Source organism: Gouania willdenowi, chromosome 5 (genome assembly GCF_900634775.1).
Source record: "Gouania willdenowi chromosome 5, fGouWil2.1, whole genome shotgun sequence".
Lineage (NCBI taxonomy): Eukaryota > Metazoa > Chordata > Actinopteri > Blenniiformes > Gobiesocidae > Gouania > Gouania willdenowi.
The window spans coordinates 38,978,310-39,003,282 of NC_041048.1; the positions used below are offsets into that span (position 1 = coordinate 38,978,310).

A 24,973-nucleotide genomic window follows, 5' to 3' on the forward strand; every position below is an offset into this window, starting at 1 on the left:
CTGTCGTAATCTATCATTCTAATTATGTATTTACCTGAGATAGTTTGTCATTTTTGTTTTGTGTTTTCTTACTTTGGCTGTTACTGTGGTCATCACTGCAGTTGTTTAAGATTACAATTAATGACATACCCAATGTAAGATATAAGAAATATTAAAAATAACATTTAATAATCCTCATGATTAAAAAAAAAAAAAAATGGAAATCATTTTCTGAAAACAAAACAAAGCTACTCAACATACAGCTGTTCTAAAATTACATTGAAGTTTCTTTTTAATTTCCTATTTACCTTTAATACGATGTAGATATTAAGGCAGACCATTCCAAATAGTTACTGTATTGCTCTGTCGATAAAATATTGAGATAAGGCACTTATGATTGTTTTTTTTATTATTATTATTGTTTGAATAATGTCTTTGCTATTATTGCTGTAATTGTTTCTGTTTGTCCATCGTTATGCAATGAAATATAATCACAAAAAAGTCACATTTTTAGGCCAGGCTACCGGACTCAAAACGCCACTCACTTTGTTCTTGTTCTTGTTGTTGTGTACTTGGAATGTGCAATATTTTTTAGTTTTCTGATTTATAGTCAAAAACATTCTCACTGGTAAGAATTTGTCATCCCACGATATAAACACAGTCTTTCTGTGTGTGAGGTGCTCGTCTCAGCTACCTGAAGCTACCGTGCTGCGATACATCATGGACCGCTACTTGGTTAAAACCAGATAACCATCCAACAAAGGGAACCGATTCAAGTTCCTCCATCAGCGATGAACCCGCAGCATCGATTATGAACTGGAAACTCAACTAAAGCTAACTATGCTAACCCATCCTACCGACACACAGACTGGGCTAAAAGCTAATGCTAAGGAATAGACGAAGTAAAAAGAACACGTCTTACTGTCACAAAGCCACAGAGAGCCATCGATTTGTTTATGTTCAGATTTAACACTTGTTTGGAAGGATAAAAACTAAACATGTCACACGTAGTGTGAAATAAATAAATATAGCATAAATAATAATGTCACTATTCATTCGTCCCAACTTGTGAAACACAATATTTTTTAATTATATTTCACATGTTCACAGACAAAGCTGGTCCCATTAGACTAATGTAACTATTGAGATTATTACACTAATACACTGAATTATTAAATCATCAGCTTGATCTGGTTTAATTATAGGAAATCAGAGATATTTATTAACCATAACTTTATCTAACTCATTGTCAAATATGAAATAAACAAGATTCATCAGCAGTAAAAACGCTTTTGGAGTTATTTGTGCTTTTCGTGTGCTTTTTTTATATTTTAAATAATTTTATTTCAAGTGAGGAAATAAATTAATTACATACACTACCACTAATAGAATGACCCACATGCACTAATATATTTCATAAAAGATCAGCTCATGAACTCTGAGTCAGCAGCTTTTGTAGCCTTTTTAAATGTGTCTAGTGTTGATGTATTTACATTTATTTGTGTGTGTAAGGAACCTGTTAACACTAAGTTGTGATTTTTTTGTATTATTATTTTTTTTTAATTTATTGTTATCGTGATGAATACCAGAAATTATCAGGATAATTTTTTTTGGCAGTATCGCCCATCCCTTTTGGGATTAGGTAAAATCACTACTCCTCTGTTATTCGTGAACAGATCTGGCTGAAATTTGGTAGCTAATCTATGGATGTGTACGCATCGGCGCTCTGTGCCCAATTTTTTATTTGGAGCCCCCCAAGGGGCCCCAAAAGAAAAAAAAAAACAAAAGTTGATTTCTCATTTATTTGCAAATCAAATATTACGCCGGTTGGTGGTACTGAATCATCGGCACATAACAATATATAAATGGGACTCATTACCCTGTACATGTCACGGGAATGCCAGGGCGCCCCATTTTTCAAATGACTACTCGTTAGTTCTCATTAGATCAGAATGCAGTGGCCCTCGGAGCCATTTTTGAAATGGGGCCTAGGGGCCCACCCCCCATTTCCGGTAATTTCCAAATTTATGGGAACATAGTCGTGTGATATATCATTTCAAAGGTAATTCAAAGTAAATTACGAATATGCCTCGCACAATTCCATTAGGGGCCTTTTTAGGCAATTTCTATTAGTTGTTTTCTCATTTATTTGTGAGTCAAATGTTGCGACCGTTGGTGGTACCGAATCATTGAGAGATACCAATATATGAAAGTGGCCCATCATTTTTTTACTCGATGGAACCGAGTCGTCATTTGACTGAATTCTTGGGAACGTGGTACGTGCTAATCGGCACGGAGACGTTCCGCGGGCCCGGCCGTAGTTCATCCAAACTTGTTCCAATAACTCTTTAAATATTTAATTGAAAGGTAAATTTGGCTGTATCGATGTGTCACGTGCTTGGTGTCCCCTAATTTCAAATTAAAGTATCGGCCCCTGCATGTTACTTTTTAAAACTGTAGTTGCTGATTTCAGGTAAAAATGTTTGTAAAAGTATGTGTGGCTAAATTTAAAGCAAATGATCATTATCATTTAGTTATTAAACACTTAAAGACAATATTAAAACATAAAACCCAAAGCACTTCAATGACCTAAAGATTATTTTCAAAGAATCTATTCCTCATTCTTCCAAAAATGATCTGATATGCTTGAACTTGTCACTTACACAACAGTTTTTTATCTTATTTTATTTTTGTCTACTGTAATGTGTGCACTTGTATTCAATCATTAACAGTCTTTTACCTGATTATGTACATTGTCTTTCTTTCTTTAGTGTTTATTCTTTTTATTTATAATATATCTCGAGGCTCAGTGACATAAGTAATTTCCACCTGGGATCAATAAAGTATTTTTAATTTGTTTCAGATTTAGTCTTCTGGGGTTCTGCATCTAAAATCTCAGATTGGACACATGGGTCAAAATCTAATCAGTACTAATGTGATCATGTGATTTCTCTCTTTGATCACATCAAATCTGACTGTGTGTATTTCTCCCTTTTAGCTATTTTGCACCGTCTTGAGTATATTAATCAAAGCATGACACAGGAATAAACGCTGTAAAAACGAAGATTGTGGGTATGCTTCAAATTCTCAGACATATTCTGATTAAATCAGACACCGTTCATCATCACCTTCTGGTGATTGTCTCTGTCTACCCCAGCGTATCTAAAAATGTGGCTGCTCTTTATGCTCCAGCGCTTTTGTCAAAATCTGCTTCTGAGATTAAAAGTATTGCAATAAAATAGAAACTTTGCAATGAATCCAAGCCATTCTTTTCACTGTGCTGAGGACCTTGAACTGGCCTCTGCTGCTCTGATATGATCATTTTTTTGCTACATGTCTAACAGCGTGTGTTTCTCTGTGGCTGCAGGAGCACGACATTGAGACGGCTCACGGTGTGCTCCATGTGACCATGAGAGGCGTCCCCAAGGGCAACCGACCCATCATCCTCACCTATCACGACATTGGCCTCAACCGTGAGTCAGCAAAACCAGAAGAATCCGCTCATCAATATGCAGCATATCCACCACAGACTCATGCTCTGCTCATGATGCCTTTCAGACAAGTCGTGTTTTAACACCCTGTTCAACTACGAGGACATGCTGGAGATCACGCAGCACTTTGCAGTCGTGCACGTGGACGCGCCCGGACAGCAAGAGGGGGCGCCGCCTTTCCCCAGTGGGTCAGTGTCAGACTGTTGTTGTTTTTAATAGCAGCTGAAATCCATCCACTGAGATTGGACCTAATGTATTCTGGAGCTCATTTACTAATGGAGCCACCGTCACTTTCCACTTTAACGTTGATTTTTCTAAAGCATTCAAATTTATGGTCTGATGACTGATGATGGTCTGAAAGTAATGGATTAAAAGTACTCACGTTACTGTTTTGCCAATTTAATCATAATTGAATTGTACTTGAGTTCAAATAATTTACTTTGTAATTGACATGGAAATTCAGAGATTAAAAACTGTCAATTACAATTCAATTAAACCAAAAACTGGGAAATCATGTTTTACTTCTATGGCTTACGCATATGTGGTTAATAATTCCAAAATTATCTTTCATATCAAATTTTCCCACCACCATTTTAAAAACAATTTAATTTAGGGGTATACTGACACAAAAAATGCTCAGATGTACACACCAAATGTATAAAATATTTTAATGGATAAAGAACCCTAGCAAGGTAACCAATAGATGAAAAACAATTTAGATAATATTTTTTTTTGTATTTTACAGCTGATTTAAGACATGGGTCAAAACAGACCTGTTATCAAAAGAGATGCTAATAAGAAGGTTAAATTCTATTTCATAACATTCTTTTTGATGTCTCACTATGGGATATACGCCCTTTCTCATAAAGCCAACCTGATTGGCTGGTGAAATGTATTAATCCGCCACAGGTAGTCCTGCCGCCTATAATTAGGATTGATGGAAAATACTGTACATTGGCATTCAAAAACCTCTTCTCATCAGGAAGCTTCTTGCAGTGGCAGCTCAACTATCCACAGGTGGACCCTACCTCGGATTCAGTCGACGAACGCTGCTGCTTTTTTTTGTGACCATTAGGTCAACCAGTGCTTTTTCCGTACCCCCACGCTCGGAAAATTTGCTGTTTCGACGCCCCCCCATGGCTGTCGACGAGGAACCGACCGTTCAGGCTTGTCTCTCCGTCGGCACACTCGATGCCACCCAATGGCTACCACGCGGTCGCCAGGTGCTGGTTGTCGGCCTCCACTAGCTTAGCGACTGGCAGCCAGCTCAGGTTTCCATTCTGACATCGCCTTTGTCTCTCCGCCCAGAGCGGACATTCTTGATTTGGACTGTGGGTACGACGATGATGTGACCTCGGACTTCCTTGTTTCAGAGGACGAGGAGGACGATGACATCTTTGTGACCCCGGCACGGGCTGAAAAGCCCCCCCACCTCTGCCGCCTCCACGGAGGGAGTGGAAGGAACAGACATGTTGGAGGTCTACAGGCGCACCGCCTCCGGGTCCAGCACTGTGCTGTCCAGGCCATGGGGAGAGCGATGAGGGCCATGATCCTCCAGGAGCAAACCCGTTGGCCTGACCTGGCGAGCCTTTCCGAGGCAAAGAAAGGGGACATCCTGGACATGCCGTCGTCCCGGAAGGGGTCTTTGGCTCAATGCTAGTGGGCAGGGGAAGCCCTTGTCCACTAGCATTGAGCCAAAGACACCTTCCGGGCCCCAACCAGGTCAGGTAGAAGAAGCGGGCGCCCTGACACGGGCGACCGTGGCTCAGGTGGTAGTGGGTCGTCTTCTGATCGAGAGGTTAGGGGTTCGATCCCAGTACCTGACTATGTGTCGAAGTGTCCTTGGGCAAGACACTGAACCCTAAGTTGCTCCCAGTGGTTGACTAGCGCCTTAGATGGCAGTCCTGTCCAACTGGTGTGTGAATGTGAGAGTGATTGGGTGAATGAGCTGATATGTAAAGCGCTTTGAGACTGCTTCAGTGTGGTGATATAAATCAAGTCCATTTACCATTTCCATTTATTTACACGGCCCTCCTCTCTCTCTTCGGTGATGCGGCTGGATGTTCCCTGTTCTCCAGCTCCACCTGTTCTGAGGGGTCTGGAACCCACCAGGTATCTCGAGAGATACAGGTTCATGATGCTTACGCATGACTCCCTGTTGCACATGGTATGTCAGGGCGATTGGATCACGTCTGTCGACCTGATGGGTGCGTATTTCCACATCCCGATTTATCCGCCCCACAGAAAGTACATACGGTTCGCTTTCAAGGGGATATGTTACAAGTACCGGGTCCTCCCCTTTGGCCTGTCCTGAGCCCAAGGATGTTCTTATGGTGCACGGAAGCAGCAATAGCCCCGTTGAGATGGCAGGCCATCCGTTTGGCCACAAATCTCGACGACTGGTTGCTTTTGGCACAGTCGTAGATAGAGGCCAGGATGCACATGCGTATCCTGCCAAGTCACCTATAGGATCTGAGGTTCGTGATAAACTTGGAAAAGAGCATGTTAATACCGGTACAGGAGATCTTTTTGGGTCTATTCCTATGTTCAATGCCGTTCATGGCGCACCTTCAGGTGGCACAGTGGATACCTTAGCAGCATGCCTTGAGCTTTTCCAGCCGGGAAGGTTCGTCCAATTCAAGTCATGTCTTCAGCTGCCCGGGCTCATGGCGTCAGCCATTCTGGTAAGCCGCCTCCACATGCGGGAAAGTCTGCTGTGGTCTGGACCCGGTGCGTCATGGTGCACAGAGGGTGTTGGTGTGCCAGGTCTGTGCGCCACTGGTGTGTCCTGTCTTTCCTGACATGCGGGATATGATGGGCATTGTCACATCCAGGGTGGTTGTCACCACGGATGCCAACCTGACGGGCTGGGGCGCGGTGCACAAGGGGCGATCGGTGAGAGGGCGTTGGAACGCAGAGCTCCCACATCAATTACTTGGAACTATCAGCAGGGTTCCTTGCGCTGAGGTATTTCCTTCCATTCCTCATAGGCCACCATGTCCTGGTGAGGACGGGCAATACGACCACGGTAGGGTACATCAACCATCAGGGCGGGTTGCGCTCCTGTCAGTTTCACCTGTTAGCGTGCAGGTTGACCCTGTGGAGTTGTGGTCTGAGAGCGACACATATCCTGGGGGTCCTGAAGTTTGACATGTGCGTTACTGATTATTATTATTATTATTATTTTGTGTTTTTAAATGATCAACGGACATTGTGAAAGTCCAAAAAATGAAGAGAGACAACAACCAAATACATCACATCATAGCTGATCATTGAATGGAGGTTATTTTCATAAATGTATCTATACTTAGAGCCTGAGAATTGAATTTTTATTGTTAATTGAATTCATTTGTGTTGTTCAATTTAAAACAGAATTGTACATCATGACAAATCTTTTATTTTATACAGATGCCTTAGTGAAAAAAAAAATTAAGTTCCAATTGTGGTTGATTTTTTAAGTTTATACATGAGATGTTTACTGTATGTAAGGGAACCCTGGCAAGATTTATTACCAAAAATGAACATGGGGGATGAAAGTAACCAGTAACATTTACTTTGAGTACTATTTAATTCAGCTACTTTTTACTTGTACTTGAGTTTCAGTCAAGTAACAGTACTTCTACTTGAGTAGAATATATCAGTGCTTTATACACCCCTGGATTCACGTGTCGTCTGTTCTGCAGTTACCGCTACCCGACCATGGATGAGTTGGCAGAAATGCTGCCGTCTGTAATGACTCAGCTAAAGTAAGAGCTTTTTATTTAATTGATGACTGTACGTGTCGAGCTGTTTTTTTTTAACTTGTGCTGTTTTCTTTTAAAGGGTGAACAGTGTGATTGGCATCGGTGTCGGAGCAGGAGCATACGTCCTCAGCCACTTTGCAGTGAGTTCACGTTCATGAGCTTCTGTCCATGCATTTAAGCAGGGATTTTCAACCTTGGGGTCACGACCCCATACGGGGTCGCCTGGAATTCAAATGGGGTTGCCTAAAATGTCTAGTAATTAATAAAAAAAACAATTACTGATTAAAAATTATCTCAAATATCAATACAGTATTCAAAACTTTCACTTTCTCTCATAAATTAATACATTTATTTAAAAAAAATAAAACATTTTGTTTAAAAATATTCGCGCTCCTGCATTTTGTCGCTTTGTGCACAAATATGGCTGCTTGTAACATAATATAACAAACATGTTAAACAACAGTCCAAACAAACACTGGTGCAGCTCAGACGATGAATCACTGGGTGCAGCCGAGCACAAATAAACTCCATCTCCCAGAAACATCTAGAAGTGACAGAGACCCACGAGGGAACGCTGGAAGATGAATAATGGAAAAAGAAGAAGAGGAAGAAGGAAGTGTGGAGAGCATGAATAGTGAATGTTGTGGTGTGTGTTTAGAACAGATGAGGAAGAGAAATTGGTTGTGAAATGAATTTGTTTTTACATATGTTTTTATCCATGATGACATTGTTGACACATAGTTGAGGAAGACTACAAACAAAGCTTTCTGTCAAAGTTTTAGGGGGAAATAATCAAATATTCCCCAAGTCATCCTCTCTTCATGTAATTTTGGCAGTCTTCACAAAACAAATCACAAAAACAAAACAAGGTTCTCAGATACTATTGCAAAAATCAAACATATACTGGTACATATACACACACACACACATATATACAGTATATATAAATATATATATATATATATATATCCTTACACATGCATGTCCATGAAAAGTCCATAATATTAACATTTTACTTTATAATATACACATTTGATCAATTGAATTTTAAATACTACAGAATATAAATTCATTATATACTTACAATATATAATTGTAATTGATTAAGTAATAATACATACATATTTTTTATTGCTGTCCTAGGTAAAATAGTTGCTCTTTTTTCTTGTACTTACTAACGATATATGATTTAAAAAGCTTTTTAAACTGGCTTATGTTGCTGCTTTGTTTTCCACTTCCATAATTTAATGTTCAGCTTGAACATACATAATTATGTAACCCGACACGCTTCTGCAAATAAATGTATCATATCTAAACTAGCGACAAATCACATGAAAATAAAATTTGCTTACAGGGGAATGTATGAATGGAATCTATTTCCCAAACGAATAGTTTTGATGGAAAATCATTTTAGATTCAAAATTATTCTGAAAAAGTGTATTCTGTTGAATAAATCGCTTCATAAAAACGTAGTAGGTTAGACATTAATATAAAGCTGTTCCAGAGTAAAGTCTGTACCTTTGTGATTTAATTATGTTTTTATTGTGATTTAGTTACGTTTTTATAATGCCTAAGTGAATTTGATGCTTATTTTATTAATGAGATTGTGGTATTTTGACTGTTAGATACACCAGGCCATATTTTTATATTACTCGTACATTACATGATAATAATGTTGATAACTTTAAAGTCCAGAACTTTGTTTATCTTTTTGTAGTTGTATTTTCTGTAATTGTGTATTTTGTATTTTTCTACGGACCCCAGGAACTGTGGCTAATGGGGATCCTAAGCATAAACATAAACCCCTGCTACTGTTATTATACTCATTGTATCTTAGAAATGTAGTTTTTCTCTTAAATTATATTCCCTTTCTCTCTCTAAATGTTTCTGGAAGTGAAGCTTTACTTGCTTTATAAATCATTTGGACAGTTCTGATTTGTATGAGGTCTGGGAGTTTTAAATCTGGTGTTTTTTAAGAATAATCCATTTGTGTGTTCTCTGTATTCTGCATTATGTATCAGTCTGATGGCTCTTTTTTGCATTTTTAATCCAGTAGGAATCCCCCCTGCATGCTTTAGCTCAGTGTTTCCAAAACTTCTTCAGCCACGGCGCATATTTTCCATTAGAAAAATCATAAGGTACACCACAAAAAAACCAAAAAAAAAAGTCATAAGAAGTATATGTTTTCAAAATTGATAAAAATCTAGCTTTAATTGACTTAGTATGAAACCTGGGACATATTTATTTCAACACAAAACTGATATTTTTTGGAGAATCTTCACACTGGTTGGGAAACACTGCTTTAGCCTAAAAGAAGAGATATGCTTTTTTAAAGAACTTTATTTGAGGAATTTGCAGCGTATCTAAAAGAGTGTTTCCTCTCCGCCCCCAGCTGAACAACCCCACCCTGGTGGAGGGCCTGGTGCTGATCAACATTGACCCGTGTGCAGAAGGCTGGATCGACTGGGCTGCTTCAAAGGTTTGGACAACATAATAAAGTCTGTGCCAAGCAAACTTTATTATTATTACGGTCCTAAAATATCTAATTGCACATTTAATGTTATTTTTCACGAGTTGTGAAGAAGAATAGTGACAAGTTTTTTTTAAATCTTTTTCAATTTAGCTCACTTTTTAAAATCCATTTATTTTGTTAAAAATTTGTAGCAATGGGGGGTGGAATGGAAACTGCCAACTGTCTGATACAGATCTATAAACATATAAAACTAAATATTGAGAGGGTTCTGACTGGGACGTCCATGTAAAAGTGAAATGTAAGTAAGAAATGAATTACGTATGAAATGTTGTCATCACTAACCAGATTTTTTAGGTTCGATTAGTGTTTCCGTTGTAAGATTGTAAATAGACCCCTATAGAATATGGACCTTGTCTGTAGAAAATGACCCCCACCCCCATTTTTAGGCATGGAATATGAACCCCTCCATTTTACCCAGTGTAATATGGACCCCCTCTGTAGAATATGGACTTCCCTACCCCCATTATTTGCATTGATTTTAACAACATACTGTAACTAAATGTGAACAATGAAAACAAAATTCAACAGGTCGTGAACAAAAATGTTAGCATATATAAACTCTTAAATAATAACTGGTTAAAAGTTCTTGTGCATGTTCTTCAAAAAGAGGCCAGGAATATGACACACATATGACATTGTTTGTTATGTATGAACATATTGATCCTAGTATATTGTGAAATTATCGAGTGCTGTTTTGTGATAATAGTTTCTGTGTCAATACAAAAAAAAGGTAAGAACTACAGTACATGTGTATAAAAAGTACATACACAACGAACTCAGTACCATATTTAATACTAATGTATGGAATGTGGTTTGTGCGGTGAAAATTAATTGTTGTCTGACACATTTCATGACTGTGATCATTTCCAAATTACACTGAAAACTCCAATCAAAGGTACGTCTCCACATTTGATTGTTTATAATAGAAATATGTGATTTGGAATGATCAATTTTCTGCTAAAAAACATTTAATTTCAAATGCATTATAGACAAATGAGGATATTATTCATTAATTCCTAGTCAAGAACATTTATTTTATCCAAATGTTTGTCGGGGGTCCATATTCCATAAGACATGGGGTATGAACCCCTAATATAAAACGAGTTGGTCCAAATTCTACTGTAGAATATGGACCAGGAGGGGGGGTCATTATCTATAGACGGGTTCCGTAATACACTGCGAAAAATGGATCCTGGGTCCATTTTCAAGACGGTCAATTTAAAATATTTCACCAGTCCCTTGTTGGATGCTGGGCCTTTTGCTTTTCTGATAATGTGAATATATTTGGATCATTAAAACCAGGCGTGTGATATTTCTGAGCATGTTTATCAGACTGAGACCCTGAAGCTCATTGTTCCTGCTTCATATCGGCGGGTGTACGCGGTGGTACACGCTCCACAGGAATGTTGGGAACGTTCTCCACCATGTCCGTCTCACACACGGTCATGCAGCCGTGGGAGCGTGATGCGACCTTTGTCCTATTAACATTGGAACCACCCCGCTCACATGCTCGCCTGAGTTTAGACTTAACACAACGTTTCAAGTTTCTCCACTTTATGGGCAATGAGCTTTATGATTTTTTTTGTCATTTCTGTTTAAATCCTAGTTTTGGTTTGATGCTAAAATGTCCCAAACCACAACACGGAAGTCAGTATTTATGAAGTTAGTGTGTGGGCAGAGATGCCAATAACATTAGTTTGTGGTACATTTTCTTTTTTCTTTTTTAATGTCTGTTGTTTTAAGTTTTTCTTACATGTACTAATGAGAGACTGTAGCGTGGGAAACGTGGGGCGCCCAGCGTTAATCCATGTGCTGGGAATGAATGTGATTCTACAGCTGATCCATCCTGTGTCAGTGGGTCTGAGCACAGGTTTAAAACATGGATTTGTAAATGAAAAGAAGAACAAAACCCTCTACTTCTCTTTTCATAAAGTTAAAGGAATCCTCCACTTTTTTTTTTTTTTTACAAGTTTAGACCTGAAACCTTTGAAATATACTTATTAGAAGATCTAAGCCTAGCAAAACACATCATTATGCACCATATTCATTTATTTTCCCTTTAAAAATGGAACTACTTTACAGTTTTAGAGCCTGTGTTCCGCCATCTTGATATCATGTGATTGATGATGTCACACAGCCCCACTGCCTGTAAACATCCCATTGTTTTATTTTGGAGTGAAACATTCAGCCTGATTTTTAGATCATTTAGCAGCTTTTTCAGTCAAAATGACAACTTTTGCTGCTCGTCGTTGCTCTAAATAATCAGGAAGAGTTAAATATGTCAATGTGAACCTCTTTTGTTTACCAAAAGAGGATAAACACAACGGAAATAATTCTGTGACAGTTAATGAAGTTGAGCTTAACTTTGGTGTTTGACCTGCTTTTATTTTTTCTCGCAGCTGACAGGATGGACCAGTAACTTGGTGGACATCATCATGGGTCACCACTTCAGCACCGTGAGTGTTACTCTGTGTCTGTGTCACTGTGAAACGAGCGTTTGCCCAGGAGGCTTCTGTTGATTTCCCCGGAGGCCCCACCCCCTCATTTTCACTCCTGTTCCAGACATCATTATTATTATTTCTGTCCTCCTGCGGCTGCACTGGCACCATAAAACCAGCCTCCGATTAATGAGTGTAACACTAAAGTCAAACTATTTGTACAAACTGCTTTCAGCTGAACTGTTCACACTGTACCCACTAATAACTTTAAAGGTGCCATGTCATGCTATTTTTCTCCATTTGTTCTAAGAACGCCACAAACATAGTATTCAAGGTTTATTTTCCCAAACTCGCCTGTTTCCAAAGTTTTAGCCTCTGAAAAGTCACTTTCTGAGCAACTCTACACAAACAGGCTGATTTGCAGCCTACTTATACATATTCATAAGTGGGCGTGTCTGTAGACGGGACACTGACTTCCTCCTCCCCACACCGTGACCTAGGGCCAGAGGACGGCCCGCCCTCCTCCCACCCACTCCGTAGCTGAGCTCATGCTACTTTATAAACACGAGACAGAGCGTGGGGGCGGGGCGTTCACCTGTACATACATAGACTGTAGAAAATACATACATAGCACTGTACGCTGAAATGCGCACCTTCGTGGGTGTGTCTGTTTACATGTCAATCACGGCATAGAGCTTCCTGGAGGGGCTCGCCCTGCAGTAAGAAAGGAGCAAATCACCCTCTACCTAACGATTGAGGGAATCAATGAAAAAAACACTTTGGACATGTGTATGAAACCCTAATAGAACTTTATCATGTTTAAAGCGCAGAAAAGTTGGTTTAGCTTAACATGGGCCCTTTAAAGCTGCTGGAGACAGTCATTATTTATCAGATGAAGATATATTTGCTCAAATACAAAAGGTGGAAAAGTTTGTTCTGCTCACCACTTTAAACTCTCTTATGGACATTGTAGGAAAAGTTTTTACATTGCATTGTGGGATGTGGAGTCCTGTAGACCATGGATTCTAAACCTTGGGGTTGGGAGACACTAGGACTGGGTCGCCAGATGCCTTTAAGAAACTAAGAATATTTTTTATTAACTATTTGAGCCAATTTTTGCTTATTTTTACCCTTTTTCTGCAACTACACCAAACTTGTCATATTCTAACTTATTTTCACCATGTTTTCTTGCCATATATTTGCTCCTTTTAATGCATTTTTGCTACATTACTCCCATTTCTGACACTTCTCCATCCATCAAATTTCATTGCTTCTTTTTACAAATTTTCGGCACTTATAAACTATTTCCACCACTTTTTCCACCTAATGTCACACATTATTGTCACTTTTAACCTCTTTTCACCATATTTCATGCTTATTTTTGCCAATTTAACCACATTTACAATTTTTTATGCCCATTATTTGCCAGTTTGAACTAATTGTTCTGACTAATTGTAATGGGTTATATTGTTATATTACTATATTGACACTTGAACCATTTTTACCACTTTTTCTGTCTATTTTTGGCCCCTCTAATTTGCAATTTTTAACCAATTTCTGTGGTTTTTAAAATCCCATTTGACCACCTTTTCTACCATTTTTGGTCACTTTTAACCCATTTTATTTTTGATTAAAACAATGATTTACATCTTTTAAGATGACTATGTACTAATGTGGTTATCGTAACCCCCAAAATAAACATCCTCCATTGTTTTGCCACAACTTTCAGTGAAAACACCAAAAATGTGTTGAGTTTTTGGGGAACAAACACAGGAAATCACAGCTAGAATGAAGTAAAAACACAAAACACTTCTATGCATCCGTCTATGCTGGGTCTCCACATCCCACAATGCAATGTGCCAAACTTTTCCCACAATGTCAATAAACCAAGTGTTTATAAAATGATCGTCTCATCTGTGTTCAACTTTTCATGCATCATGTTTATTCTGTTCTCCAGGATGAACTGACAGAAAACCAGGAGCTGATCCAGACTTACCGTCTGCACATCACACACGACATCAACCAGGACAACCTGGCCCTCTTCTGTGGCTCCTACCAATAGTACGACGTCGCTTTCAAACAACTCATATGTTCCCAGATCACATTTCTTTAGATCTCGCAAAATAAGAGCTCATGGCATCAACTAGTCTAAAGAAAACTAAATAACAACAACAAACCAACTAAACCAGACACGGACAACTGGTGGCCCGGGGGCCACATGCGGTCCATGCACGGCTCCCATAGTAAACACACAAAATTAATCCAAAACCACAATAAAAGCATACAAAATGAGATAAAGGTATACAATCTCCCATATTGCATTGGCACCTAAATGTTAGATTCATGATATTGATCTGGATCATCCCCAAAATCGAATCACTTGTTCCGTTTCCCATTTTAGCTATTACCTGAAAATATCTTCAAAATTAATGCATTAGCTTTTAAGTTAGACTTTTCACAGATAAATAAATTAAAGCCAGTAAAAACATAACGTCCTTGGTTGAGATAATGACAAGGAGAACATGCAAAATGACGCTAAAACCACAAAATGACAACAGAAAATACACAAAGTGACTCCAAAACACACACAAAATGACCAAAAAAATGACATAAGAACCACACAAAATGATAACAAAAACACTTAAAACGACATAAAAAACACAAAATGATTTAAAAAACACACAGAAAATTACAACCAAAACACAAAATGACAAACACACAATGGGACATAAAAACACACACTAAATGACAACAAAAACTAAAATGACAAAAAAAAAACACAGAGTTACACTGAAAACACACAATTTGACTCTAAAAACACTAAATGACTTACAGCTGTGATAGAAGATGGAATAAATGAAAAAGTTCTAATACATGTCCTTGAGGGATTTTTCTGTGATCACTGATTGAATTTGTCTCTCTGCTTTAGCCGCAAAGACCTTGACATTGAGAGACCGATTGTGGGTCTGAATGAAGACACAGTCAAAACACTAACGTGAGTCCAAAACAGTGATTTTACACACGTTGTTTTTCCTGCTGAGTGCTCAGTGTAACACCTCCTTACCTGCTGCAGGTGCCCCGCTCTGCTGGTGGTTGGCGACACATCACCTGCTGTGGAGGCTGTGGTGAGTGTGATTAAAATAGGAGAAGAATGAGGAGTTCATTTATTTATTAGGAGGTATTTAGTGTTAATCCTTTTGTGTTTCTTATAGGTGGAGTGTAATTCCAGGTTAAACCCAACCAAGACTACTTTGCTAAAGGTGAGAACACCAAATGTCTTCAAGCTTTCCTGATGTAGCTGTAGATGAAAATGTTTCGTTATTGATGAATAATGATTTCCTCTCAGATGGCTGATTGTGGAGGCTTACCTCAGGTGGTCCAGGTGAGTTTGATCTTTTTAAAACACAACAAATGGGAATTTTGTGTTTAATTCTATTCTAACCTTGAATGGTTTTCCTCCCGACAGCCAGGGAAGCTCACTGAAGCCTTCAAGTACTTTGTCCAGGGCATGGGCTACAGTAAGTAAACACAGTTTCTCTTTTTACATGGCTCAAGAAGTGGTTCTCAAACTGTGGTACCACAGGGAAGAGGGCAGGAACTTATCGTTATGAAGCATAGAAACAAACTGCACCACAATGATGATGTGAAATATGCCAGAGCAGACATGGCAACATCTGGCCCTCGAGTTAATTTTGTGCTGCACCCAAAGTAAATACACAAAAAGACTCCAAAAACACACAAGACCACTATGGAATACACAAGAATAACTGAAAAAAATATTCAAAATGATTACAAAATCACACAAAATAAGAGAATAATATAAAAAAAAACCACAAAATTAAAGGATAACATCCAGAAATGCACAAAATGATGACAAAAATACACAAAGGACAACAAAAATACACAAAATTTTTCTGTGATGGAGAATACACAAAAACAAAATCATAATACACAAAATGATAACAAAAATATACAAAACTACCACAAACATACTCAAAATGAGAAAATATCATACAAAATGACAAGAAAAACACACAAAATAAGAGAATAAAATACAAAATGACAACAAATTAACCAAAATTATTCCAAAATACACAATACGACAAAATACACAAATGAGAAAATAATATACAAAATGACAGCAAATTACACAAAATTACTCCAAAAATACAGAAATTGACAAGAACCAAAATGAGAGAATAGCATATAAAATGAACACAACAATACACAAAACGACTATAAAATAATATATAAAATTACACCAAATTACACAAAATGATTCCAAAAATACATAAAACAACAATAAAAAGACATATTATGTGAGCAAAAAATACAAAATGACAACAAAAAACCTCTTGTTTCCTGTATCAATGGTCAGATTAAACTTTATTCTAATTCTTGATTTTAATATTGATTATGTGACCCAGGATCAGATAATCACATTAGTTGATGTTTGTTGTTCTTTCTCTGATGGTTAAATGTGTTTGAGAACCATTTTAACGTATGAAACAAACAGAAATATTCATGTATATGATACACGCTAATATAACAGTGCTCACTGTGCTAGGATCGTTTACACACTAATCCCTCTGTGGGCTGACAGCTCTGTGTTTGTGATCCAGGTTCGTCTGTTTGTGCGTTTTGCTGAGGTTCCTGTTGACGTGCTTGAAATAACAAACGTTTTCTAGATGACGACCTTTTTTTTGTTTTTTTTTCTTCTTCCTCCCACTGCAGTCTTTCATTGGCTGCTGTTAAATGCAGCTCCATGCTGAAGGCCTTTGGACTGCAGCCAGCAGAGGCAGCCTGTGTGCCGCTAATTATGCTAACGATGCTAACAATAACACATCTCTCTGCTCATTTCAGTGTGTGGCACTCACAACCCTCAGTAGGTGAGGAGGAACACGTGTGTGTGTGTAGCATGAGTGAAACAAACACACAATGACCTGCTTCCTGTTTAGGGAGTGAGTTATTGAAATATTCTCTTTTTTTTTGTTGTGAGGTGTGCTTTTCTTTAGCAGCCAAAAATGTCGAATGATGTGAAAAGTCCTTCAGGTTTGTGCCATCATTCGTTTTGAAAGAAAACACATTTTTGTGTGACTGCATCGACCCTGGACTGATGGATGGATGCAGCACTTAGTGTTTCTGTTTTGCTGCTCAACTTTCTTTTACTCTCTGCCATTCCTAAAGCCTTCACTGTGGGAGGGGCCCCTGGGGGCTGTCAGGGTGTCAGAGCCCCCCCATCGAGTAAATGCCACCACAGGATTAGAGCAGATTAAAGGAAATGGTTTCATGCAGAGAAAAGAGTGGAAAGGAAAACTCAGCATCTCAGCGTGCTTCCACAAGCTGCTTTGCTCTCATTAAACGGATCCTCCATTGATTTTCACGTTTGGCCTAAAATTTATTTCATTGAATTTACTCATTAGAAGATCAATTTATGCCTACTGAAACACACATGGCCCCACTACCTGTAAACATCCCATTGTTTTCTATTGGAGTGAAGCATTTAGCAGCTTTTTAGATCATTTAGCAGATTTTTCAGTCAAAAATAACAACTTGTGCTACTTTTGGTTGCACTAAATAATCAGGAAAATGTAATGATGTCGATGTAAACCTCTTTTGTTTACTTAAAGAGAAAAAATAAATAAATCTGTGACCACTGGGGGCGATAGTTCCAACTCTGCTATTTCTTAGTAGACAGTGAAGCAGAGAAGAAGAGCTCTCCTAAGACAGTGTTTTTCAACCTTTTTTTTTTAGCCTAGGTAGCTTTAATTCTTCTTTAAAGCAGAATAAAAGTAAATTCCTCTTTAAACTGACCTTGTAAATGCTCATTTAATTCCGAATTAAAGTGAGTGGCTGGTTTATTTCGATTTTTTAATACCGAATTAAATAATTCCTCTATCTTGTAAACACTTCATTCCTCTTTAGGCTAATTATGGTCGTTCTGCGCATGTGACTTGCCGCGATGACGCGCTGGTGACGACGTAATACAAGATGGTGGCCCGGACTGGAGCTGAGACTGTTTATTAATAAGAGCTTTAAAAGACATGGATATAATTAGAAGAGTGGATGGACGGAGGCATAAACATGCGGACATACACACGGACTTATTACGCACACGGAGATCAGCAAACAGATCAGGCTGATACTAAGTGATACTAAGACCCGGAGACGGAGTAAATGTAGCCCCATACTGCATTCACAGACTGTAATATCACCAAGTTTATCATTGTACCGGTTGTTAGAGCTACTATCTTTACCAGGGAGCAAATATTTATTCCTGGTTATTGGTTTCCAGAGTTTTACTGGGCTTTATTTACCCGTAATTAGTTCCTATCTCTTCCACTCCGTGGACCAAAGTGTGTTATTGTTGAGCTACTGCTTAAAAACTACAATAAAAACAAAGGTGAAAACAGTTCTCATGTGGTCTTCTGTGTTACAGCCGACAATAAAATGTATGTTGTGTTTTTTCCTGATAGACGTGAATACGTCACGTTCTCCCCCTGTCCAATCAGAGCCTTCCAAACCCCCAGATCTAAAGCGTAATTAAATAAAGCAGAATAAACCGGTTTTCCATGTAAACCACAATTTCGGGAATTACTATTTTCATGTAAACATGAAGCAGAACACTTGAATTCCAAATGGTTTAATTTGGAAAAGCTAATTCTGAATTAAAAAAACATCATGTAACAATGGCCAGTGAAGCAGAGAAGAAGAGCTTTCCTTAGGCAGTATTTTTCAACCTTTTTTGAGCCAAGGTACATCTTTTTATTTAAAAAAAAAAACAACTGAAAATGTTCCAAAAAAAATTAACTTTTTAGCCCATATTAACAATATACTGTCATTATTATCAAAGTGTCTTGAAAAAGAATCAAATAAACACAACAGTTTTTATGATATTTCATATTTCAGTACTAAGCGCAGCAAAATACACTTCTTTAGGTTTACTTTTTTATTTTCTATTGCAAACAAAATATACAAACCAATCAGGCAAATAATACACATTGTGACGTTTAGCATGAACAGACTTCTTCAAGGATACAGACATATTATGCAACATCAAAAATATGGAAATGAAAATAAAACACATCTCAATAACGTTAAGGAAAATACACACACACATGAAAAAAAACAATAGACACATTTAGGCAGTTGACTTAATAGCTGTTAAGTATCATTCATTTTATCATTTTCAATAAGTAATAGATGTCTTTGGCAAGTTTGGATTCCATAAATTTTAGATATTTAAAAGCAGCAAAGAACACATGTGGAGCTTATAGCGAGCAAATATCACATGGTGTTAGGTGAAATTTAATCATTTTTCACAGGACGGTGATTTACTCACTAACTTCAGCCATCAGAGCGTCTGCTGCTCACTGTTTAAGGGAGAGTAAAGGTCCTTTAGGAGAGCTACAGAACTACATAACCGCAGAGTTGGAACTGTCGCCCCCTTCGATAACAGATTTTTTCAGGTCACAACTGTTTTTATTCTTTCGGTAAACAAAAGAGGTTCACATCGACATTTTTAACTTTTTCTGATTATTTAGAGCAACCGAAAGCAGCACACATTTTTATTTTGACTGAAAAAGCTGCTAAATGATCTAAAAATCAGGCCTAAAGCTTCACTCTAATAGGAAACAATGGGATGTTTACAGGCAGTGGGGCCGTGTGACATCATCAGTCATGTGATTTCAAGATGGAGGAACACAGGCTGTAAAACTGAAGTAGTCCCATTTTTTAAAGGTATTTTACGTGAATATGGTGCAAAATAATGTGTTTTATTAGGCATAGATTTACTAATAAGTACATTCAAAGGTTTTAGACCAAACTTTTAAAGACAGTGGAGGATCTCTTCAACACGTTGCCACAGCGTGAACTCTGGACTAAAATGAGCGTCTGTGGAATAAAGCAAAGCTAACGTGTGAACTCTACTCTTTCAACCTGTTCTCCTTTCTTTCCTTCTGAAACCATCGTCTACAGTTCCCTACGTTCTCCTCAGTCACCTGAGCAACGAATCAGGTACCAGACGAGGAGGCTTTGAACGCTGGATTCCTGTTCATGTATGCAGAGATCTCTCCCTCAGTGGATCCTTCTCTGCATACATCACCACATTTAGCCTCGCTGGAATCCACTGTTAGCATGGAGTTTTTTGCTGCATGTTTGCTTCTTTTTATCGGTTCAGTTGCTGTCGTGTTTCACGCTAAATATTTTGTTTCTTTCTTTCTCTTGGTTTTATGATTTCACGAGTGTCCATTTTTGACAATTGTCTGCATGGTGAGCACTTTTCTGTTTGTTCTGCCTGACTCAGCGTTCCCACGCTGCTGTACGGTGGACATTTGTGACATGTGTCAGGTATCAGGAAAACTTCTGTCATTATCAGACCAAACATCGTCAAATGACATGGCTTCAGACTTCAAAATAAAAGTCCTCAGACTCGACACTACATGACCTAACACGACATGACGTTATATTTTGGAGAAACCGGAAATACACATGACGTCATCAATATGTGCTGCTTCAGATACAAGAGTAAAGTTAAAAGCAGTTATTTTCTATTTATTTTTAAAGGTTGAGATATATTGTTTCATTTAACTATTTATTTATTTATTAATCAAATGATACATCGATATATCTTAACGTTTAAAAGATAAAAACGAAAGAACTGCTTTTCAACTTATTTCGTCATGTGTACTTCCAGTTCCTTCAAAATAAAACACTATGTTGTGTTTTACGATCTGAGGCCGTTGAGTCTGACTTTTATTTTGAAGCTTGAAGTTGTGTTATTTGTTTGGTTTGCCAGGTGATGCTGGGGTTGGGGTCAATTACATTTTTCTGTTACAATTACGTTTTTAATTTTCCATGTTCAATTATGATTACAGTGACTGGCATTTTCCCCAATTTCAATTAAATTATGATAATTCATTGTGTACCCCTAGGGATGCACGTACCCCCATTTTAGAAACACTGATCTAATTTGTTCTTCATCCCAAGTTTAAATTCAATTAAATTAAATTATAATTGACACATTATATAGAATTTTCATGCCAATTACAAAGTGAGTTATCTAAACTCAATTACAATTCAGTTGTATTTACGTCAACATTTTTTTTAAATTACAGTTACAAGTACAGTATAACCACGCCATAATTGTAATTCATTTTAATGATTTACGTGATTATAATTATGATTGACTCTAACCCTGAGTGAAGCCGTTCCTTCTGACTTAGGTTTTGCTAAGTCATGAGTCAGTTTGGTCTGATGAAAGACAGGTGTTTCTGAGACCTGAGGATGTCCTAAAACGTAGACTATACTGCTGTGTTAGCTCGATGCTAACGTGTCTCTCCTCCTATTTAGTGCCGTCAGTGGGGATGACTCGTCTGGCTCGCTCTCGCACCGCCTCCTCCTCCTCCATCACATCCACGGATGGCAGCCGCAGCCGTAACAACCTCAACAGCTTGCTGGAGGGCAGCGGCAGTGGAGCCGGGCCTCAGACCATGGAGGTGTCCTGCTAAAGACCCCCCCCCCCGCCGCCCACATCCCCCTTAGTAACTTATGTACCCCCTCCCTCCCCCTCTGTCTGACTCCCACTCCTCTGCCCAGGGGACGTGATCTGTAATTAACTGTGATTAGCAGAAGGATTTAATGGATATATTAACAGATGCATATTACTTATTACTAAATATTCTATTGGAGACTCTGTTCCTTCCATAGCAGCATTCAGACGTGTTGTGTTCTCAGCTCTTATATTGTTCTTATATTGTGTTGCATGATTGACCCAATGCCCACTCTTCTATTTATTTTTACCTCGTTCTGTTTTTGTTTTGGATTGTCTTCACGTTAACACTTTTTAACATGTTGCTTCTTTAATTTTGAGCCACTGTAATTCTTGATCTGGTTTTTTTTTTTTGGACAGAACGCACAGTGAGCGCTGAAGGTACTGAGGAACAAAGACTGCAGCTCGTGTTTACTGCAGAGGTTTGAGACCAAATAGAGTTTAGAGAACACGTCTCGTTTCCACCATTATTTCTTCTTTTTAACTGAACTTATTTAATCTTTTGTTCTGCTTCGTGTTTGGTCGTGTTCAGTTGAGTAGTTAAAACATCCTTTCAAAAAAAAAAAAAAAAAAAAGCGTGATCTGATGTCAAAGGTTTTTTGTCACTTTGAAGAGCCCAGCAGGGTTCTCACTGTCTGCTGATTCAGCTTCTTTATATTACTACTGAATAAAGCTAGAACATAACGACACGTCTCGCTTTTATTTTGAAAAATGCATTTCCAACACAAGAACTCGGACTATGATCATTCACGTTTTAAAAGCTTAGAGCACGTGTTAAACTTAAGGCTCAGGGGCCAAATCCGGCCCTTCAGAGCATTTGTTTCAGCCCACAGGAGAAAGTGAAAATGAATTCATGTGTAAATTACCAAATAATTCAGTTGTAAATTGTGGTTGAAAGAACTCTACATTTTTCTCAAAATCCTGCAATTTTTCTCCAATTATTGCATGAAATCTACCAGAATTAAACTCAATTTAATCAACAAAAAAAATGCAGAAATGGGGGAAAAAAAAGGGGGGGTTTTGTCATTTTGTGTATTTTTCTTGTAATTTTGTACATTTCTTTTGTCCTTTTATGTGTTTTTGGAGACATTTGTGTGTATTTTTGCAGTCCTTTATTTTTGTGCCTTTTCTGTCATTGTCTTGCATGTTTTTAGACTATTTTAGTATATTTGTCTTGTCCTTTTGTGTGTCTTTGGTGTAATTCTTTTGCCATTTTGTGTGTTTTTGGAGTCATTTTGTGCGTTTACTTTAGGTGCCTGCTGTAGAAACTACAGTGTAAGAGTTGGGGTAAATACTGTAGATGACACTCTTAAGTATCTGTTATTTATTGTTCAGATATTGATGATACCTTCCATACTTTGTCTATTTTATAACTGGAAAAAAGTGCAAACGTGGGCACATTAATGTTGGAATTGTTTATTTTTCCTCCTAAAACCTGTGGCCCACTTGTGATCGAACTGTATTTAACCTTTGAACTAAAATGAGTTTGACGCCCCTGGTTTAGAGGAATTTTTGCGATTTGGATCAAACTCTGGTTTCTATTGAGGAACCAACCTGACATCACTGGGTTGAATGTCATAAATATTGGTCAATTCCAAACCGAGATAAGATTGTGAAATTTTCCAATGACAAGAGATGGAGATTTTTGGATTTTTGAATCCGATCCAGAATCATGAGGGTATATTGATCCAGATGCCCTCCAAAATGTATTGGAATCTTCCATGGGTAAGGTCTATCTTTAGTTACAATAAAATTCTCAAAATATGTTAAATGCTTTTGTCATAATCCTGCAAAGTAATAAATCTGGTGAAAATATGAGCTCCTTTGTCAAACATGTCTGGGTCAAGCTTTTAATGCTGCTGCTTCCAACAACCTGGTCCTGGACGTAACTCAATGTATTTCTATCATCACTTCAAACTGATGATTAGATTCATTAGCATATATGATCAATGACGCTGATACATGTAAAGTTACAAGCTCGATCAAGGTTCTCTGCTTCCTTTACGTCAAACCGCTCCAGATGCAGGTTGACCTCTGACGATCTGACTCCGTTGTTTTAGGGTTTTTACATCAACTGTTCAAGTGATTCAATAGTGGAGCAGATAACTGGAATTATCTTTCAAATAGCGATACAAGCAGCAAACCCCATAAAAAATACTCAGACATTACTCTTTTGAAAAAGTACGCGGGCCACTTGAAATTCAAGATGGCTTCCCTTTTTTCAAGATGGCCACCATGCGGACTTGTAAATGGGTTAATTCACTCGTAATCTTACCACTTTGATCAATTTGGTTAATCTTGGTGTTTAAAGTAGGTTTTTGTGTATGGGGAAAGCTAAAAATTCAACTCTTAACACTCTTCTTCTCAGCTTCTTTCTACCTTTTCACAGCTCCCAAGTTTCAGAAAATGACAAGAGTGAGACTTTAGTGATGATGCGTTCCGGCAAAAAGAAAGTGTCATTTTTTATCATGGCTTTGGCCTGTTTTAATCTTGATATCTACCTTAAGACTGATGTCCTCACCTCCATGCACTGTGGCCTCCTAATGCTAGTTTTAATCAACCAGAAATTAGAAATAAAAACTAACAAGAATTTTGACAAAATACATTTATTTGTCAATATTTCATTTCAACCAACTCTCCATCATTTATCTGAGGACATGTCTCATGTTGTGATTTCTAGCAAAAGAGGATGAAAACTTCAAGTATCTGCACCCAATTAACTTTTCGACATTTTACCACGCTATGAACCACAAACAAATATATTTCGTTGAAATTTTACGTGAAAGATTAAAAAACTTCCCGCGACCCTGGTAAACGGGAATAAGTGGGTATGACGATGGATGGATGGATAGATTAAAAAACTAAACTGAAGCTGTTCCGAACAATAAGATGACAGTTTTTGTGCAAATTTTGATTCAAACAAAAATAAAGTACAAGCAAAACTAAAATGCAACAATCTTTTCTCCCTCGTCTGTTTAAGTCAGGCATGTCACAGTGATTTAAAAGATCATTTTATTAGCTCGTGTCCATCTGTGCCGACAAGCTGTGGCTCAGATGATTCAGCACTTTGCTGACGTCTTTTACATCTAACACAGAAACTAAAACACAAGCATCATCTTCATTTAGGTCTCACTATTATACAGAGGAAGTCTCACATTATTAGTTATCCAATCAGCATTCAGAATTATGACCAAACTGGGCTTTAATGCAGAAATGGAAAAAAAGGGTTTTTGTCATTT

The 24,973-nt window shown here is 37.9% G+C and overlaps 1 protein-coding gene across 3 annotated transcripts in view; it reads left to right on the forward strand.

Annotated features, from left to right (window-relative positions):
* The window catches only part of ndrg3a (ndrg family member 3a), a 68,829-nt gene extending 46,095 nt beyond the window's left edge, over positions 1-22,734 (forward strand). The window contains exons 4-17 of one of the 3 annotated variants that reach the window (XM_028446443.1): positions 3,347-3,452; positions 3,538-3,658; positions 7,154-7,216; positions 7,293-7,353; positions 9,606-9,692; positions 12,146-12,202; positions 14,142-14,245; positions 15,114-15,179; positions 15,258-15,309; positions 15,397-15,444; positions 15,531-15,566; positions 15,651-15,702; positions 20,162-20,200; positions 21,536-22,734. In XM_028446443.1, the coding sequence (XP_028302244.1) occupies positions 3,347-3,452; positions 3,538-3,658; positions 7,154-7,216; positions 7,293-7,353; positions 9,606-9,692; positions 12,146-12,202; positions 14,142-14,245; positions 15,114-15,179; positions 15,258-15,309; positions 15,397-15,444; positions 15,531-15,566; positions 15,651-15,702; positions 20,162-20,200; positions 21,536-21,693 (1,050 nt within the window). In that variant the 3' untranslated portion in view covers positions 21,694-22,734. Of the gene's footprint in view, positions 1-3,346; positions 3,453-3,537; positions 3,659-7,153; positions 7,217-7,292; positions 7,354-9,605; positions 9,693-12,145; positions 12,203-14,141; positions 14,246-15,113; positions 15,180-15,257; positions 15,310-15,396; positions 15,445-15,530; positions 15,567-15,650; positions 15,703-17,047; positions 17,074-20,161; positions 20,201-21,535 lie in introns of those variants that run through there. The other 2 variants (XM_028446445.1, XM_028446446.1) reach the window with 2 other exon arrangements.
* The last annotated feature ends 2,239 nt before the right edge of the window (positions 22,735-24,973 follow it).